The sequence below is a fragment of the Saccostrea echinata genome, unplaced genomic scaffold (assembly GCF_033153115.1).
Source record: "Saccostrea echinata isolate AGI-Se365-2 ecotype Australia unplaced genomic scaffold, CSIRO_AGI_Sech_v1 ptg000029l, whole genome shotgun sequence".
Taxonomy (NCBI): Eukaryota; Metazoa; Mollusca; class Bivalvia; order Ostreida; family Ostreidae; genus Saccostrea; species Saccostrea echinata.
This window is the reverse complement of record NW_026889778.1, coordinates 1,195,592-1,215,582: the sequence shown is the minus strand read 5'-3', so window position 1 is coordinate 1,215,582 and position 19,991 is coordinate 1,195,592. Positions and strand designations below refer to the sequence as shown.

Below are 19,991 nucleotides of genomic sequence, written 5' to 3'. Positions count from 1 at the left end.
CTATGGTTTACTAAATACATGTACTGATGCTGTGACGACCTGGTAAACACATGGAATTCCAACAATTCTCTCTTCCCCTCCCAAGCAAATCTAAGTGTGTGCGTGGGAGGAGTGGGGTGCATGGGGGGGGGATTAAGTCTAATTTTGATATACCGGGTCTTACAGTGAATATTGGGTATCGCTAGAAATGTCTGGTCAAAATGTTGCTGAAAAACTTAGTATGAGAATTCGCGAAACATTACAGATGTCATTTAATTGTCTGATAGTAAACATACGGAAGGCCACGCAAGAATGGCCGACTGTCCGCGTGTATAAAGCCGGACTTTTGATTGTCCACCCTCTTACTCTTGTGCAGATAAAAATTAAATGACACAAGATATCATTCAAAATCTCACACGTATGTTTATTTTTTCTTCTTGGAGATTGATTGCAAAATGACTTTCTGTTCTCGTGTTAATCTGTTTATTAATCCCAAACCGTGGGACTTAATATTTAAACAAACATTCACTGAAGCATTTTCTCCAAAGCAAATATTTCTAAAAACATTCCAGCTTTTTGTAATAAATTGTCACGAGGTGTTGCGTGCGAAAATCTGCACAGAAACCTGAGGGAGGCCATTTGAATCTATACGATCGTGTCATGACGTCGACACGAGGTTGTGCTTGGTATTTTTAATGCTTTTTTTTACGTTCTAACATTGTGTACATTTTCCAATGATCAGAAAATGGGGGTCATGGCGCAGTTAGTTCCAGACCGACAGCTGCTACTGTTTATAGTTCATAAAACATTAAAAGAGTAGCCTCACGCTCTTACTTCTGATTTCAACATTTATCAAAAAGACGATCGTATATATGAAAATATTTACATTTCCAAATATTTTTCCTTTAGATTCTTTGCAAATTAGAAGACTGTTCATTTTCTCATGAACTATAGCATGGATGAGCATGAATATCTCCATTGTTACGTCATAATACCGCACTCGACGTCAAAACTATAGTGCAAACGGTTTTGCTTAAAAAAAATGATAGATGAATAGCGTAATTTATGGTGACTCATCAGAAAAATAATGTTAATATAAGAAATGAATTTAATTTTTGAAGATTCATGAGGTACATGAACTACAACGTTTCACGCCGGCATATTTGTCATGAAGCGCTAACGCGCTTCATTAAATATGCCGTCGTGAAGTGTCGTAGTTCATGTCCTCATGAATCTTCAAAAATTAAATTCATTTCTTAAATATATATCTTAAGAGAGAGAGAATTCAGAAGAGGAGAAATCTCGCGCGCCCCGCTCATGCAGTCTTCTTGTAATTTTGCACGGCATGCAATCCGCGAAACTGAAACTGCCATACACTAGCTAAAGACGGATATGCTCTCAGGATAGGAAACAAATCCTTACAATGTAAACAAAACGATGATATCTACTTCCGGTATTGTCGATATGGTGACCTCTGATTGGCGGAAGCTTCCTGTAGCGGAGCAATTTGAATGGCGAGGCAAAAGGTCACGTGACCAGAGGAGGAAATACTGTGAAGATAGCAACAATGTAAAACAATATTAAGTCATTAAAAAAACATAATAATAAGCGAGTACTCTTGTACCCAGAGAGCGGTCAATCACTTAGCATAAAGTTCTATAGGAAACTCCTCAACGTTGCGTTATCAGCGACGATTCATTCTATGACGTCATAATTTCTAGATAATGATTAATTAATGAAAATGTTATATACTGCTACTTAGTGTTATAACACTTACAAAGTTACTTAATTCTTTACTCTGTGGTGCAGTGTATTTAACTGAGTGTCTTTGCAGTTCAGTGAAGAGTTCTTAGTTTTCTTGTGATTTGTTAAACCTTGATTTAAAAGCATCGTTCTGGTAAATTCATTTTTTTTTTCTTCAGTATACATCTTTGTCATCTTAATGCATCCACTAAATCCAGTGTAATTCGAATTGTCCCACGTGCTATGAAGTTGTTTATAAAGTCCTCGGGGTAACGTTCTAGAAGGCCATCTCTAGAGGGGTTTTTAACCTGAAGTAGACATGCAGGCTTAATATATTCGTCATCTGCGGGGTCTTCGTTAGATAGATAAGAACATACATTATCAGTTTTCAAAGGAAATCATTTTGAAAAACACATTCCTCGAACTTAAACCATACTCTCCCATCAGGAGTCAATGAACATGTTGTGTCCCTCTGTAAAGGCTGAACTGTGACCGAGGACACGCGCTACACTGGTCCGCTATCAAAGAATGCTTCGATGATCGCGCGGGAAGACTCTACAGAATGCATTCTCATCAGCGTGTATAGGTAAACTGTCATTCATTAAAAACCTGTTCCTGCAGTTCAGTGCATCAATATGATTTAAACCCCGTGACGGGCGTAGACCTGGCCGCCATAAACAGAAGTCAAGTAGGGTCAAGAGGGTTCATGAAAGCAATCTCATTTAATAAGGTTCATTCACGTTTTGTTTCAACAAGTTGTGATTTAATGGATTCATATCCATAAATATTTACTCCAAAAGAGCATCGTACGTTAAGAAGTTAACACTAAAAGATTGCGAACTCAGGGGTCGGGCTCGCGTTACACAATTAAATGTCCTGGACGGAGATACCTATCTCGAACTGAAAGAGGAAGACCATTAATAAGTTTCATATCGGCAAAATTGCAATTATTTGTATCGGTTATCAACCTTTAATGGGGATTATGTGTCAATAAAAACATGAGCACATTGATATCCCTGCTTTAGTAATTTATCTGAACAAGGTACGGTAAAGTTCGGCCCCTTGTCGTACTCGGTACGCTAAGAGAAATGGAGTCACTTGCTTTGGAATTTAAAAATCAATTACCAACATGGAAATAATTTGTAAAATAATGATAATAAAAACAGATATACCAGACGATGTAATTAAGGAATCATTCTTGGTGTAGACAATGACTCATGAGAATGTTTGGGTGAAGTTTTCCTTGTATATTTTATACGCATGAGCACTTGATTTTATCAATGAAATTCGGAACAAGTCACGATATTCTCTTACCTTCCTAGACAAGTCAGTATAACAGGGGCTAAATATAAATCTCTTTCTTTGCACTTAATAACACGACGGATTGAAATTTAGGATAAGGAGCACCTGCCCGTCCCAACCTACCCCCAGACTGACCCAATTTCTTTACTTCTTCCAGACTTTCGCTTCGTTATCAGATAGATACAAGTATATGCTGTAGATAAGCGTGTTTGTTCGCGCAGTTCCAACCACGCAACGAACCCGGCGACCGTGGTACCGGTCTTTATGTGACCCAAGCTTCTGGGGACGTCTATCCCGTTATGTATACAGCAATTATCGGAAATTCAAGACATCTTGGTCTATGCATAGTTTAAAATCAGCGCACAGCGATATTGGCGGTGAATGCTGGAAACGTATATCTGATAAGCCTCTTTAGAAAGAATTGAATTTTTCTGTCGCACAAGTAAACATTTCCCAAAATAAAACATCCTAAACTGAACCTCGATAAGTGCGCTATTTCTCGCCCATTGAACTTCAACATTTTGTTTTTAAAATAGACAAGATTAGTTATAAAAATACGAAATATTTACGTTAAACTTTTATCGAAACAAAGAAAGCAGAAATCTCTTTTATTTAGTAACTTCTTTGTTACTTAAAGTACACACAGAGGTGGAACAAGGCCTAAGAATATTTGTTCATCGGACATGAGATTGGGGGGAAAAAATCCCACACAAGTACTATATGCATTCATAAATCCTCAAAAGTACAACGTGGGTGAAAAACATATACTGTCATAAAGATGTAACCAACCATTAAATTTCGATACTTTGGAATGGACTTAAGTCGTCGTAAAAATTGTGTTTTATGTCGAGCAAATGTTACGAATAATTAAGAAATAAATAAATAAATAAAAATAAAATAAATACAAAAGTAGTCATGGAAATCGCGATGAAAAAGTAATGAAGGAAAGTCATAGTAAAAAATGCTACTTTTGTCGATAAATTTTGGCAAATATGCATTTTGAAGAATAATACTGTTTCTCTCTCTCTCTCTCTCTCTCTCTCTCTCTCTCTCTCTCTCTCTCTCTCTCTCTGTGGGACATTAAAACATTTTTTTTCTGCAGATGAATTCTTTTTAACATATTTAAGTGCTCTTTTGGGGGAAAAAAATGCGCAAGTTGTGACCTTTAATTTTTTTTAGTACAAGGAAGAGAAGAAATTCTCGGAATTTTAAAAAGCTAGGACGCGTCGACAGTTGTTGAAACAGGATCACTTGACCGCGATTATTTGAGTAATAGATCTGATAAGCGGAGATAGATTTCTATATGTGGGGGCAACGCTGCAAAACGATGCACGCAATTCGTCTCCGCATGCACGAACCATGCAGACTCGATCTTGGAATTCTCGGTTATGAAACTGAAAACAAACATCATGTAGTCTGGCGCAGTTCTCTGACAATGTCGTGCATGAATATTCCGATCTCAGACTACTGACTGTCAATGTTCCCTGGAATGTCGTTAATTAAATAATCCCCATCTCTCCCTCCCTCCCCAACGCCCCTCACCCCATCCACCCAGCCTCAGCCTTTTCCGTGAGTATCACCTTTTATATACGTGAAATTCCTCGTTTGTTGTTCGCTTTCTTTATTGTGATATTTTTTTTTCTTCTTTAAAATTCCTTTTTATTTATTTTTCAATGGAACAAACATAAAAATGAGACAAACATGTTTTATTTATTGAGAATCCTGTCTTGTAATAATATACACATACATGTATACATGTAGATTTTACATGTTATTTGAAATTCAGACGACGAAGCTTGTGCATGTCATATAACCAAAGTCCGGCGATCAATTGTCCCCGAGGTCCGGTATATTTGAACACTCGTGGTCATTACGTATGTGTCCTTATATCAACTCAGTGGACCCGACTTTACTCCAGGATACAAAGGGGGACACAAGGGGGAAGTACTTCTGTGGATTGACGTCAGAGAGAGAGAGAGAGAGAGATGCAGCTTAAATCAAAAATCTTTTGTAAACTAATCTTTAGTCCCACTTTGATGGAGTTTTTTTTCTTTTTGCTTTTAAATTTATTTTACGCTTACAATTCTATATATGCTAAGAGAGAGAGAGAGAGAGAGAGAGAGAGAGATGGGGGGATGTGGGTGCGGGTGTTTCTAGCATATTCCAAATCGTATGAATTTTGTTTTCTTATACATATGAAGTGTACACTTAAAGTATTCTTTACAAACAAACAAACAAAAAAAAATCTAAAAATTAATAATAACAACAATAATTAATAAATACTAGTAAATGAAAAAAAAAAGTTCAAATATTTTATATACAAATTAACTGCATTAAAAAATGTTACGAAATCCCGATATGGACGCGTCTTGTTGGACATCCATTGTCCTTCACCCTGACACACTTTGAGCCGTCCACGGTTGCGTAAATACTATGAAGTCCGTTCTGTGACCTACTTATAACCTTGTCTGAACGCTATATCACGCTTCTATAGCCTGCCGTATATGTTCTATATTAATCCCTGAGTCGCCCAGGGTTCAGTATTTGCGCAGTTCGTGTATATAAACATTGTATACCTACCTTTGGCACGATGCCAAAGAATGTCGCGATAATGTATTCAATAAAAAAATCCGATTCAAGTTTTAGAGCTATAGCATTTATCGACGGGCATATTTTCCCCGTGGCATTTTTTATCTTAGTTTTTTCTGGTTATATAATATAAACAAACATTCATTTTACTCACTTCTGACATACTAGCATTTCTGGTGAAATCGGCTAATCGCAGCGCAAGTTTGACGCATGAATTTGATGGAATCCTCTCATTTTTCAGATCACATACAACTTTCTCTTCAGAAAACCACAGAAAAGATTTTTTTCTTGAGCTCTGCTAACGGCGCTGATAAACATATATTCTATATTTAACAACGTCGCGTGAAAACTTGAAAAAACTCTTTCCAGGAGCTTTCTGTCATAAAATAACACAACAAGCATGTAATTTTAAAATTCAAATTTTATTTTATTATTTTTTAAACCAAGGATTTTTTCCATTTATTTATCATTCATAAAAAAATAAGTTATATACAATGATGCAATAGTACAGGTTTATTGACCATCAATAAATTAACTCCCGCTCAAACACACTCGACATTTCATGTCTTTACACAACTCAGCATTTACAACAACTCCCATATAAAAAAAAAATTCTTCCGCGCATTTATACAATAAATTAAAAATGGCTATTTACAAATGAAAAAGAAACTTTCCGATACAGTATCCATTCCGACTTGAATCGGAAAATAACGAGGTGTATGCGGTGTTGATGATTTGTATGGAGAATCTGCATTTCTGAACAATGAATGGAAAAAAAATAATGGGAAAAAAAAAAAAAATTATCGGGGCGAAGTAAAAAGGGCAGAATTGTGTCAGGTGATTTAATCTATTTTAAGAATATTTTAATGGTAAGAGTATTTGTTATTTTTCTTGGTTTCTTGGAACAAAAAACCAAAACGTCGAGAGATAGAGCATATTTCAATATAGCGCGTCTGGCCTATAAAAAAGCCAAGAGCACCTTGTCAGATTTTAACTTGAAATATGCATACATTAAAAATAGTATGCTGCTAGACGATTGATAGCACCAAACTGATGTGTAAACATTTTTTGAAAATGCTTTCAAAAAAGGGGAAAATTGTTCAGCAATGCAGAGTACCCTCTCCTGCATTGGAATGGCAGTATTTGGCGAAATTCATATCCAGAACTTGCACCTTGTTTAGTTTTTGCAATTTCTTACAAAAAAAATTTTTCCTTTCAAATGAATACATAATTTGAGCATTTTGTTTTGCATATTTCAGAATCAATTGAATAGACATTCTTTTTTTTTGACCTTTGAGGTTATCATTAAAAAAAAGTCTTTTTGTTTCAATTGTCTTTCTTTCATCTGAAATTCTTTGGCATCCAGTTTTTCTTTCCAATCACATTTTTTAAAAAAGAAAGTTTCTTTGAGAAATCCTTCTTCTGTTTTTCCCGGGGAGAAATTTTTCGGTACAGTAGTATCCATCTGACAAGAAAATTTCCCTGAGATACGGAATATGCAGTGTTTGAACACTATCATTGGTTCGTGTGTTTGAACACTATCATTGGTTCGTTGAAGTTTATTTCACTGTCTCTCAACAATAAATAATTTGAACACTACTGGGGGCCTAAAAGTTCCTGCTAGCGTCATATGCTTTCTTGGCTGCTCATACTCTCCCCATCCATAGAGCCTGTTGAAGACATGTTGTTATTGGAGGGGGTACGAATGACAAGCTTATCCACAGACAACTGGGTGGGGGCCATCCAGGGGTGACTGAGGATGTCCTCTAAACTAGGGCGATCCGATGGACGGATGGATAGACACTTCCTTATCAAATCTTTTGCTTCTGAAAAAGTAAAAAAGACCCATTTTTATAAACAAATTCATTTACTTTTGTTAATGTGGAATATATATATAAATATTTTAAATTTGGGATTGCATAATGAACATTTGACGTACCATGTGAAAGCCTGCCCCTGAAGCAAACTTCAGCTTTCATGATCTGCTCATCCTGTTCAAAAGGGATGTCTCCACACACCATGTCAAACAAGAGAATACCCAGAGACCAGACCGTCGCAGAACGACCATGGTACCGATGAAACTTAATCCATTCTGGTGGACTATACACTCTTGTTCCTGAAAAACACAATTTTATCAGAACAATTAAAAACTTGTTATTAATTAATGGACAGGTAAAAACGTTGATTTGTTGAATGAGTCATTAACGGCCCAGAGAGCACTTAACAAAAGGGCTTATTTATGAGTAATAGATTCTACAGGTGGAAACAATTTCTGCTTGGCATCACTGGTCTATTGAGTGAAATTTCTAGGACAATAGTCACGCTTCAGTGATTAAAGGAATATCAAACCTACTGCGCGGTAAAGTACTCCATGACCATATGCTCAAAATTTTCGACCAGAAAAAAAGAATATTAAATAACTGGTTGTGTCAAAATCAATGTGCCTTTTATTTAAAAGTCAGATTGACCCTCCGGCTATTAAATGACCAAGCATTTAAGAATGAGCTCAGGTGTAATTCAAATGATTTCGTCACATGGCGCATTTCACAATAGCAAACCCTACTGTGTTGGAAGTTTATAGCAACTAGAATTTAAAGCCCTAGTGCCAAAGAATGCTAGCGAATTTGACCTTAATCCATAGCACATGTATTAATCCCGCGGTCAATTCGGGTTTAATCAAATAAGAGCGATTAGATAACGCAGGCCAAGTAAAGACTTGGCTGCTGTGCTAAAAATAGCACATAGTGCGCTGCTAGATGCTGATAAATTTTGACCCGCTCAGTGCATCTGCCAACTCGCGTTCTATTGGGGTCGGGAAAACCTAATATGGAAGATCGCACCGACTTTAGAAATTTACACAATCCAGTAATGCCATTACAGAAAAATCACAAAATATTCACAATACAGACACTCACCATCAAAAGTTAAATACACTGTGTCTCTTAAAAAAGCCCCAGAGCCGAAGTCAATTAATTTCAGTTCTCCAGTTTTCAAGTCGATTAAAATATTCTCATCCTTAATGTCTCTGTGAACTACTCCGTTTTTATGAATGGCGATTAATGTCTCTACAATTTGTCGGAAAAATTTTCTGCTAGTTTCCTCGTCTAATGCACCTTTCTCCGTGATGAAGTCAAATAAGTCCTGTACATGCTCAGGCTTTTCCATCACTATCACAAAATAGTTTTTCATTTCGTACCACTCAAACATTTTTATAACTCCATTACACATAGACACCTTTTTCAGTAGACATATTTCCAGAGGAACTTGATGTCCGTTGATGGATCCCCATTCGATGACTTTTTCTCTTGCTATCAATTTTATAGCGACCTAAAAACCAAGAGCAAATATTTTTATAAGCGTGTCATAAAATTAATACAAAGTAACAAACTTTGAAATTTGACACATGCACTTAATGACGTTTAGCGCGTCCCGATTTTTTCCGCGGGAAAACTTACTGGCATATTGTCTCGTTTCCGTGTTCCAGCGTACACTGTGCCGAACCCTCCGCTCCCCAGAGTAGGGCCAACATTGTAAGCTTTGGTGAAGCTATCCTTATCTCGTACTAAAAAACAAAACATGAGTAAATTTAAATCAAGCTGTTCTACTCCATGATCCTTAACAACACTTCCCTAACATATTGTACACAGTTCCATGCATAAAATACTCAAAACCTACCTTTCACGTCCTTTTCCTGAGGCGTATTTCCATTACAAGAAAACATATTTAAATTTTCCTTTTTTGAAAACATATTACACTCTAAAACATTGTCACTGTTTTGTAATGATCCGTGTACGAGAGAAGCAACGTCGTTGCGAGCGAATCGACGGCTTGTTATTATCTGAGCATACAAGGCTCTGTGTTTGTACTATGAAGTTTCAAATCAACAATTGCGGGAATTAGAACACGATTACTCCGCAGTAAGAGTCCTGCCCACTTGGCGTCGTTCCAAAAATATTAAGACAAACTAAAACAGTTTTTCTTTTAAAATTAGTGGTATTTTGTGAAATTGAAATTTTACTGAAATTAACAACAACGAAAAACACAGAAATTTCTTTCAAATTTTGAGTAGACAGGGGAACTACATCTCGCGGAGTTTTTCTGTCTGGATCTAGCTTAAACTATATTTTGGCTCCCGGCCAACACACTATTGCGCTTCACTGCATTCATGGAATGCGTGTTTACAGATCTTAGCCAATCAAAAGAGTTGGCGCGTTTTAGATCAATTGCATTACGTATCGATTCATGCCCACCTCGAAACCAAAACAAAGCGGCGTGGTTATAGAAAATACAGTAGTTATGCATAGCTGGAAAGTCAGATATATATGGCATATAGATCTTGTTTTTTTTAAGCTGTATATGATTTTCGCTTCTTTTTTTTTTTAAATTCATATATATATATATATATATATATATATATATATATATATATATATATATATATATATATATATATATATATATATTATTTTACCTGTGTCCCATCACAGACCTAAAGCAATTGTCTATGATTTGATAATTGTTTGATAACAAAATGATTTACATCGTCTAGTTGATGAGAAATTTTATTGAATATTGAATGCTATATACAATATTGCCTTTAACTATCAAGAATTTTAAAGCGCGCATAGATCGACCACATTTTTTCCCACGGGTAGTAGCTAAGCTAGGTAGAGTGAAAGGTGATAAAGAAATACCTTTGTACCTATCTACCTACCCCACGCTATTTATAGAAGTTAAATCAACAAACAGTGTTACTGCGTGACGCTAGGTGAATGGTAACGCGGGCCCGCTCTCTCTCTCTCTCTCCGTTCAGACCTCAGTCATGGGACACACACGCTGGCCTTCTGTCAACTATTTATTGTTATGATCATCATATGTCTACATGCTTTTTATAAAATTCCCCCAGATTAAAGTCTAATCTAGTCTTAAAGAAGAGGCTTGAGTATGTTTTTCCCTCGATCTCTTAAATACTATTGTAAAATGATGATGAGATTCAAATAAATAAATGAACACATAATCACATGTGTGTCTACAAATATTACATAATATGCTTCCTGGCCTAAGGGCAGATAACTTCCTTGTCGTTACGCTCAAGTTTTACATATGGTCAATGGGAAATAACTCGTATTTCCTTTTAGAAAACTTGATATACCAGTTGTCTACGTTGGGTTTTACAAGCACCTATCCTGGGGCCTTGAGAAAGGCGTAAACTATTTAAACAGATCAAAGCAAAAACCGGCGTCTTCCTTAATGTGAAATCCCACAGCAGAAGTCGGAATGTTGTTAATGAATTTAAAAATTACCGTATAGACTCTTTTTTTTAATACAACAAATGTCGGATGATAATGGAAGCAAACAAATTAAAAAAAAATATGAAAGTTTTCGTAATAAAGGTTTATGTACCGCGTTTAGAGAAGGTGTTGTCATATTTTATGCAAGATATATTTTAGCCTCGTAGTATATTCGTATAACACTGTATAAACTGACTTGATCCATGTGATGAAGTGCTTATAATATATATCAGTATATATCAAAATCGTACAAATTTACTTGAAATGCGCGGAGTCATTCATTAGTTGATTGATACGAGAGAGAGAAAAAAAGACACGATCTGATTAAAATTAGGGTTTACACGTCTACAAGTTTCAACAATAGTACGAAAGCTCTTCATTTGTCTGTGCAACTTGATAAAAAGAAATGCTTCATGTGGTAAGGGAGGCCACTCGCAAACGTGTTCATAAAAGGCCGAAAAAATATTACGATTCAAGTTACCCCGCTTGCTTGTTCCTTCAGCATTAATCGGTTTTAATGTGATATACGCTACACACGACCGTTGAAACGGGGATGGGGGTTAGGTGGGGGTTAATTTTGCTAAGACTTAGCTAATTTACAGTTGTGCCCCGACAATAGTGTAGCTTCTAAGGTTTTTTTGGCTTGTTAAGAAATTTTTGTTTCCTTGTGCCCGCCTTCTCAAAATTTTCTAATGACTTGCAAGATCAAATACCGAGGAAGCGATAGATGCCAAACTAATGACAAATTGGCTAATCACATGGTTTGCTGACAATTAAACAAAACTTTTCTATATAACATTGACCAAACAGCTTTTTGCATGCATATTCCACTCTATTTTTCTAAATTGAATAAGAACTTACTTTTCATTATTTTGTCTTCGTCCATATTGTCACATGTAAATTTCTTTTTCCTGAGTAGTTTTCACAGAGTCGTCCAGAAAAGCGTGCCACGTTACAACAAGAATCCCTGTAGAGTTTTTTGTGACACAACTCACTCTAGCGGGTATATATCAAGTCACGTGACCGATAATGAGGAGTCACTCAACCTTGACCGAGAGAAAGGTGTTGATACCCACACTCTTTGACACCTCGGTCATTTCTGTCCAACCACTTACACTGACGTCAGAGAATAGTGTCAAATCTAACTGATTGTTTCACTTATTTAACGCGAGAACTAGTTTTATTATGCTTTGATTATTAATATCATGTTTGCTTAAGGAATTATTATGACAGATTTGCAACAAGGAACCACCCGTGTTTCTTTTAATAATATTATTCAAAATCTTACAAAGAAATGTTCATAATGATTATGAGAGAGAGAGAGAGAGAGAGAGAGAGAGAGAGAGAGAGAGAGCAAAAAGTGACACGTAAACGTAAGGAACAAATATTTACTCACAAGACTAGCTACGACTTGATTGCATCTCACTAAAACTGTCATTTATTTTCCCGCAATATCGTTAGTAGCCCCAACTGTGGCGAGATTGAAACTTCTGAACATTTCCTCCTACATTGTCCTTATTTTGAAAATATCAGAGATAGATTTATTTACACACTTCCTCAATATATAAACACCAATATATTATTATTTGGTGACCAAAATCTTTCCATTCGCAGAAAATGTTGCAATCTTTAAATCTGTCCAAAAATATATTGTAGCTACAAAAAGATTTATATAATCAGTTTTTTCCCTTAGTAGACCTCCGCCGTGGGTATGTACTTGTATATTCTCTTAAGAGTGTGTTTTTATTAATTCATTTAATTTTTTTTCTTCAGCTGTGTATTAATATATATTTTTACTACTGTACCACTCCTGTATTTCTTCTTTAATTATTTTTTTCTGTGAATTCAACCATATTTTGCTCTCTCTCTCTCTCATACATACCGTACATAAATACTCCTGTACAGTTCTTTTTTCATATATATATATATATATATATATATATATATATATATATATATATATATATATATATATATATATATATATATATATATATATATATATAAATTAATACGGAAACGGATTAGTAGAAGTTTATTAAAACTTGTTTCCGGAACCTTTTTGATTGTGTGTACTACTTGCCTGTATTTTCTGCTTGTCATTTTTAAATAAAATATGGTTTGAACTAAAAAGTGACAGTCAACAAATGATTAAATCATAATTACTAATAAAATATTGAATCTAATTATTATGAGTTATAAAAAATACGATGGAAACAAATAGTAAGTAAATAATAATTATTACAAACATCAACTAATTATAAATCACTATAAATTATTATTCACAATTTATGATCATTTCAGAAATTCAAAATTCATTAATGATTATGAAAATGGTATTGAAATTCTCCTTTTATTTTGTTCTATCGATATAATTACCGCAATGAAATCTCTTTTACTTTGTTCTATCGATATAATTACCGCAATGAAATCTCTTTTATTTTGTTCTATCGATATAATTACCGCAATGAAATTCCTTTTATTTTAAATATACAAACTAAATATATAAGCTCAATTAATTCATGTTGGTTTCACAAAATTAATATAAAATATCTTTTAACAACAGCTTAAATTCTTATTATTAACGAAGATACATGTTAACCTAAATGATCAGCCCCCTCCCCTGTTTCTGTTGTTAGGGTGTTAATTAAAGTCATCCACCGAACCAGACGATAAAACGCAATTTAGAGCAAAGACCTCGCTTATCAAGATCTGTCATATTAAAATCAAGATATAAACAGTGGGGGGTAAGGTCCCCCTACAGACGAGGGACCGGTCCCTCCTCAATAAATACAGATCGTAAATATGCCGGACAATGAACAGGCATATTCACGTGCCTCAATTTATTTAGGAAATTATCCGGAAAAACTGGATTTTGACACTTGAGAAAATCGCCACGTGTGTTGTTAATTGAGCGAGTAATTTTGTACAGGTGTGGAATGCTTCCATTGGAAATGTCAAGTCCAGATTATGAGCATTTAGGTATAATTAGAACCATCAAATGGACAGTGATGAGGCTAAATAAACTGTCTTTTAGCCAAGGTCAAACAACAAGGTTACTGAACACAAAACTAGAATGACTTTCTGTGAAAAAAAAAATACTAGTCACTAATAACTAAATAAATCAATATATCATTTAAAAAGTTGTCTCGTAATTATGACGTATATACATTGTATTTTTTTTAAACTTCTGTCTGTTTGGTAATCGTAAAAAAAATCTCAATTTGAATGAATATTTAGAATTCTCCCTTGAAACGCATCTATTTGAATGAGAAATCTTTGGCCATATCAGTAAATGGGGTCGAAGACTGTCATCAACAGCTTTTCCGAAAATTTGTACAAAAACTGTGCTAAAAATGTTCTAAATTAAAGCATTCTCACTACCATTTTAGATGACGCATTATTATTTACAGTAATGTTCATTTCATTTCTGAAGGGGCAGGGAAAGAGGCTGGGAGTCATGTAGATACATATATTAGAAAATAACAATTATAATGCAATAATTTTAACAAATATTTATCATATCCTTGGACTAGTTTCATTTTTATCCATATGTTTCAAGAAACAGTTTTTGTATACCGGTATTGTACAATTAGGGACCTAGCATATTGAACCTACATGAACCGCTATACAAACTCGCATAACACAGGCCCGTAGAAACCGGGGGGGGGGGGTCCAAATAATTTTGCCAGCATATACCATACAATAGGAAACAAAACCTTATTTACAGTTGTTTCATTTCAATTTTGCCAGTATATATACCTCCATGTTTATTTTCGGTTTGCACCCCCCCACAAATAATGCCTGATGATGAAAGGGCAAGGGGAGCATTTGATAGAATATAAAATATTGGGTAAAACAATATGTTTGAAATCAGGTACATCAAGTACATATACCACTATTTAAATATTTATTTTTGTATATATCTATCGTGGTTGTACCGTAATTATTTCTTAAGGACATACGTAACGTACCTTACCTACTGATAATTTTTTCAAGATATTCTTAATTTAAGATTAAAGTGCCATCAGATGTTCGAAGACAAAAAATCAGCATGCATTACCAGGGGTTTTGAAAAGATAACAATTGATGAAATTTCTTGTATAATTCAAAGAAAAATATACAAAAATTACTAAACATGTATTCTAGATGTTTTGTTTTTCCAAACTTGTTTTAGAAGAAGTGTACAATTATAGCATATATAGACATTAAAATGTAGCACGCAGTTCCTTTAAGTATTGGAACTCTCCTACTCCAAGGAAAAAGACAATAAATTTCAAACTACGTTGCGTATGTCCTTAACAAGACAATTCTTTTGGAAAATATACACGTACGACGTGTCATAATATTTCATGTTGGGCAAAGGATGTTCTCTTTCAGTTACTAATACTTGCAAATGGCAAACAACACTCATAAAAATGAAAATAATGCATGTACATCACTTTCCCACTTTCCCGCAGTTTACCCATAAATTTCTTTACCAGAAAATTAAATAACCGTAAGTAATTAAAGAAGGTAAATATATAAGACAGTGACGTTGCTAGGCAAAAATAATGTGGTTGCTTTTCTGACTGCAGGGGGGGGGGAGGTCTGGGCTGCTTTGAGACCCTAGCTACCTAGCAGGTCCAGGGGAGACGCCCCCCATCCGCCAAAGTTGACAATATTTAGTAGTGTTCGATGGAGTCCCGAAATGTGCAGTATGAAGGTAACGCAAACCAAATTATCTTTGATAAATGAAGTACGCTCTTCCCTCAAAAATGTTTTTAAAATTTATTTTCGAAAAAAAAATATGGATGCTTTGGCATACAAGCACACGTGGTAGCTACGCCACTGCAAGAAATTTCGTTGTATGCGCCATAATTTTTAAAATATGGATAATATACTCATCAATGTACACATTTGAAAAAAAAAACGTTCCTGGTCACTCTGCAATCGAACACAAATCTATCGACAACTGAGGTACATTGTTGTTTAACCTTTCAAAAAAAAGAGTAGCACTTGTCCTTGAAGTCTTATATTTAATGGTCAAGGTCAGTGAAAGTATTGTGGATACAGTTCAAGGCTGTTTTGTCGTGTTATCACGCGGACTCATGTCAGGCCCATAGGAACCAGAAGGGGGGGGGGTATAGGGGCGCCCAATAATTATATGCTATAATATATATACAAAACAAAACAAAGCTATGTCACTACCTAAACTGCTCCCACAATAATAACGATTGTTCAAGTAATATCTGGTTAATGGGCTTGATTGGCAAGAGAAAGGTTGCAATCCCCCCCCCCCTTTTTTTTGAAATTGCTTAAGGTCTGCATATTTGATTGATTGTGTGTGTTTTATGTCCCGTTCGAGAATTTTTCACTCGTATCGAGACGTCACCATATACCGGTGAAGGGCTTCAAATTTTGACCTTTACTCGGCACTCAGGGCCACTGAGCAGTGAGGGTTCTTTATCGTGCCAACGCCTATCGCGATACGGGGCCTCGGTTTTTAAGGTCTCACCCGAAAGACCCGCAACTTTCACTCCAAAGTGTCGAGCGCTTGACGAAGGAACAGTTGCTACCTATTTTTTTTATCGACTTAGGTCAGTCGCGGCCGTGATCGGAACACACGACCTTCCGATCACGGAGCGAGCACTCTACCTACAGAGCTACCGTGACGGTTTCTGCATATTTGATACACAAATGCTAGATGCAATAAGAGGTCATTGTTGAAGGTTCAACAGTACTCTTTATCTATCATATACGTGCATGTTTATATGTGGGTGTGTCTATCTGTGTGTATGTAACCTTTCATTCACAATTTTCTATCTTATCCTTGTAAAAAGCTTGTATGCCTTCTGTTCTGGGCCCAAAATTGAAAAATAAAATTATCTTATCTTATATAGTTGGGAAAGTATCAGTGTATTGATCAGAGTTGAAGTGAGATGATCTGTCCTCAAGTGAGATGACCTGTCCTCAAGTGAGATGACCTGTCCTCAAGTGAGATGACCTGTCCTCAAGTGAGATGATCTGTCCTCAACTGATGAGGAAAAAACAAACAAGCATTCGGAGAGTACTGCATTAGCAATACTAGTCCCCTACCGGCAAGTGTAATCTGGTTCCCGTTACAAAAAATGTCATAATACCGTAAAAAATCATTGAAGCGGAATGAAATGCAAACTTGTTCTTCACCTAATCAAGGTAAAGTAATATACCATGATTCAGCTCAACACCTGCAAGCATTAGGAAAAAAGTGCGGAAAACCAAGTGGGACAGACTGACAGACAGACAGAGGGACAGCTAGACGCGGAGGAAACCTACAGTCCCCTCGAAATGGAATCTGGAGTTTAGCGGTTTTCCTTCTTCATTTTTTGGGAGGGAAAAAATAATCTGTCCTTCACTGGCATGAGAATAAATATTATCTGACTTCAAAAAAAAGGCCCCCGCTCTCAGAATCTTAAGGAAGAGAGTTAATTTTAATATATCCGACTATGACATTCTGAAATATTTTCTCTTTGGTTTTTTGAAAATTTCCATAGTGTTTCTTAAAAAAATTTAAAAGTAAACTAAAACAGTTAACGTTGTTCCAATATATGGTACAGTAACACGAAACACTAAATTGTATTAATTTCACTTAGCAATTAAATGGAAGGAGGGGGTGATAGAAGACGCAATTTTCATTCCCCCCCCCCTCCTTAAAAACATTTTAAACAGTTAAAAAAAATATAATACATGTATATCAAACCACGCACCAGTAGGAAGAGGTAAATACAATCCTGTCTGTTGCCCGATCCATTTTCTGATTTCATTTGATTAATAAGTATTGTTTGAATTCCTTTTGTATCAATTACTAAGTACCTAAAGTTAGTCGTTTCTTATCCTTGTAATTCGTATATAAATATATAGTTCGTATATAATTATATAATTCGTATATAAGTATAGTACAGGTAAATTATTACCTACCTCGTCGCTAGAATCAGTGGAGGTGTTCTACCCGTCTGACAGCGAGAATCTCGATGTGGATTTCACGCTGTTACTTAAAATAGATCTTCTGCAACAATTTTTTTGTGCATGGTCGTTAATTTAAAATCTCTTGAAGATATAATTTATCGCCACAGTATATAAAAATACCTAATCTTGTTTTTTGATTATGATAATTAATAAATGGTAAGCGAAACATCACATGCAATATAATTCCATTTCACAAAAAGCAAACGTACGCAGTAATATAACAGTTCAAACAGAGATTTATATTCGAAAGTGTAACTTTATAAAATCGTCTATATCCCTGTAAACACGTCATATTCTTTCCTGTAATCTAAAGTATGATGTAATGTGAAGCTATTTCAGGATCATTGTGAGTCATCTATGAAGCCGCAGCAAATGTATTGATTGTCTTTATAATTCAATACTTATATGATGAAAAATCACCTAACCTTAATTCAGTAATTAAAATTAAAAAAATGATAAAAATTCGGAAATTATAAAAAAAAATTAAAAATGTGTATTTGCCAGAGGTGATTCAGGGGTTTTAAAAATGATTACTTAAACTCACAATTAATACATGCTGACACGATTTTGATATTTGACGTGCCAGGAAAACGTCATAACCGACACCATTATGAAAAGTGGTAATTTTGCCTCCTCCTCCCCCCCCCCCCAATGAACTTGATTTTTGATACTTTTAAATCGAATCAAACGTCAAACTCACAACTTAGCAATAACACAATGCTTCTCAATAGCTCTCACTGGTATCGCTTAAAAGAAAATATCACTCCACATTTCGATACAGGTCTCACGGCGAGATTTCAAATTGCACGAAATCAAAACAAACCTCGGCCGTCTTATAAAATGTTTTTCACCAGCCATTTTGTACAACAAAGAAACAATAAAGGCGATATTAATAAGTACTAGAAGCATTGTACTGTTGATAAGATGCGAGTTAGACATTTAATTCAGTTTGCATGTATCGAAAATCGACCCGAGAATGTCGCCTCCGGTGGGCACGTCAAAAAATTGCCTAGAAAACGTCAGATATTTAGGACAACTCCCTGATGTGAGTGTACATGTTATAGTATGTTTTATGAAATTTTCATTTAATTCTAAAGGAAGTTGGGGTGGGTGGGGGTAAACGGGTTTGTCTTCAAATTCGATATCTTGAATATCGTAATTAAATTTGTTCATAGTTTTTGCAACGGTATGCCTTCAAATCCGATATCTAATACGATTAAATTTATTGTATTTTCAACTCATTGATCTGAACCCATAAATTTTATATCAGATTTAGATAATGTCATCTTAAAAAAAGATCCCTTTACAACTCTCAAAATATTTTTTTTTTAATTATAATTCAACGGCGTTACGTTCTTTTAATTTATGCGCCGATATTATGAATTATCTATTTTATTAAAGTAGGGTGTTATAAATATGTGCAACCACAGAAATTATATTGGTAAATGTTTTCTGATAATATTTTGATATACGTGTAGACTAATCCTATAGATTAAGATTATAGTTGTTTGCACCTATAAAACCATAAAACCATGCATTGTGAACTTCACATTTTAAAAAATTGTTAGATCTATACAAACACATAATTTTATATAGTAATTTAGAACGATAATCAATAGCAATCCATGAAGGGTAAATTGCACACATGTACAATACGCTATGAAAAAAAATCTTCCTATGAAATTCCTGTCTCTACTTCCGTACCATTTAGCCTATAGTCCGAAATATCTGACGTTTTCTAGGCATTTTTCACGACTTTGATATATGACGTGCCGGGTTTTCCTGGCACGTCAAATATCAAAAATCGTGAAAAATTCCTGGAAAACGTCAGATATGTTTTGGACCAGCCTATATGACAAAGAATCAATGCTTGAACTTTGGTATATTGTCATATCATCCTTAACATTCAGGCGTGGATGCAGGAATTTTTTCCAGGGGGTTCACCCAAGTCCAAAAAATTCCAACCGAAAAATTTCTTGACAAGCAAAAAAAAAAAAAAAAATTAATTAATTAATTAATTAAAAACAAAAACAACAACAACAACAACGTAAATTCCATTTCCAAACGTGAAAAACACCTATTTAGTGGTGGCGATGGTGG

General features: G+C 35.1%; 1 protein-coding gene across 1 annotated transcript; it reads right to left on the bottom strand.

Moving 5' to 3' along the window:
* Positions 1–6,016: 6,016 nt before the first annotated feature.
* Positions 6,017–9,524, bottom strand: LOC133195443 (serine/threonine-protein kinase pim-3-like). The gene is made up of 5 exons (XM_061331286.1): positions 9,289–9,524; positions 9,069–9,175; positions 8,529–8,940; positions 7,553–7,729; positions 6,017–7,439 (listed from the first exon to the last, which is right to left on the bottom strand). Exons 1-5 carry the CDS (start codon positions 9,359–9,361, stop codon positions 7,240–7,242), a joined length of 969 nt encoding a protein of 322 aa, XP_061187270.1. The 5' UTR covers positions 9,362–9,524; the 3' UTR covers positions 6,017–7,239.
* Positions 9,525–19,991: the final 10,467 nt, after the last annotated feature.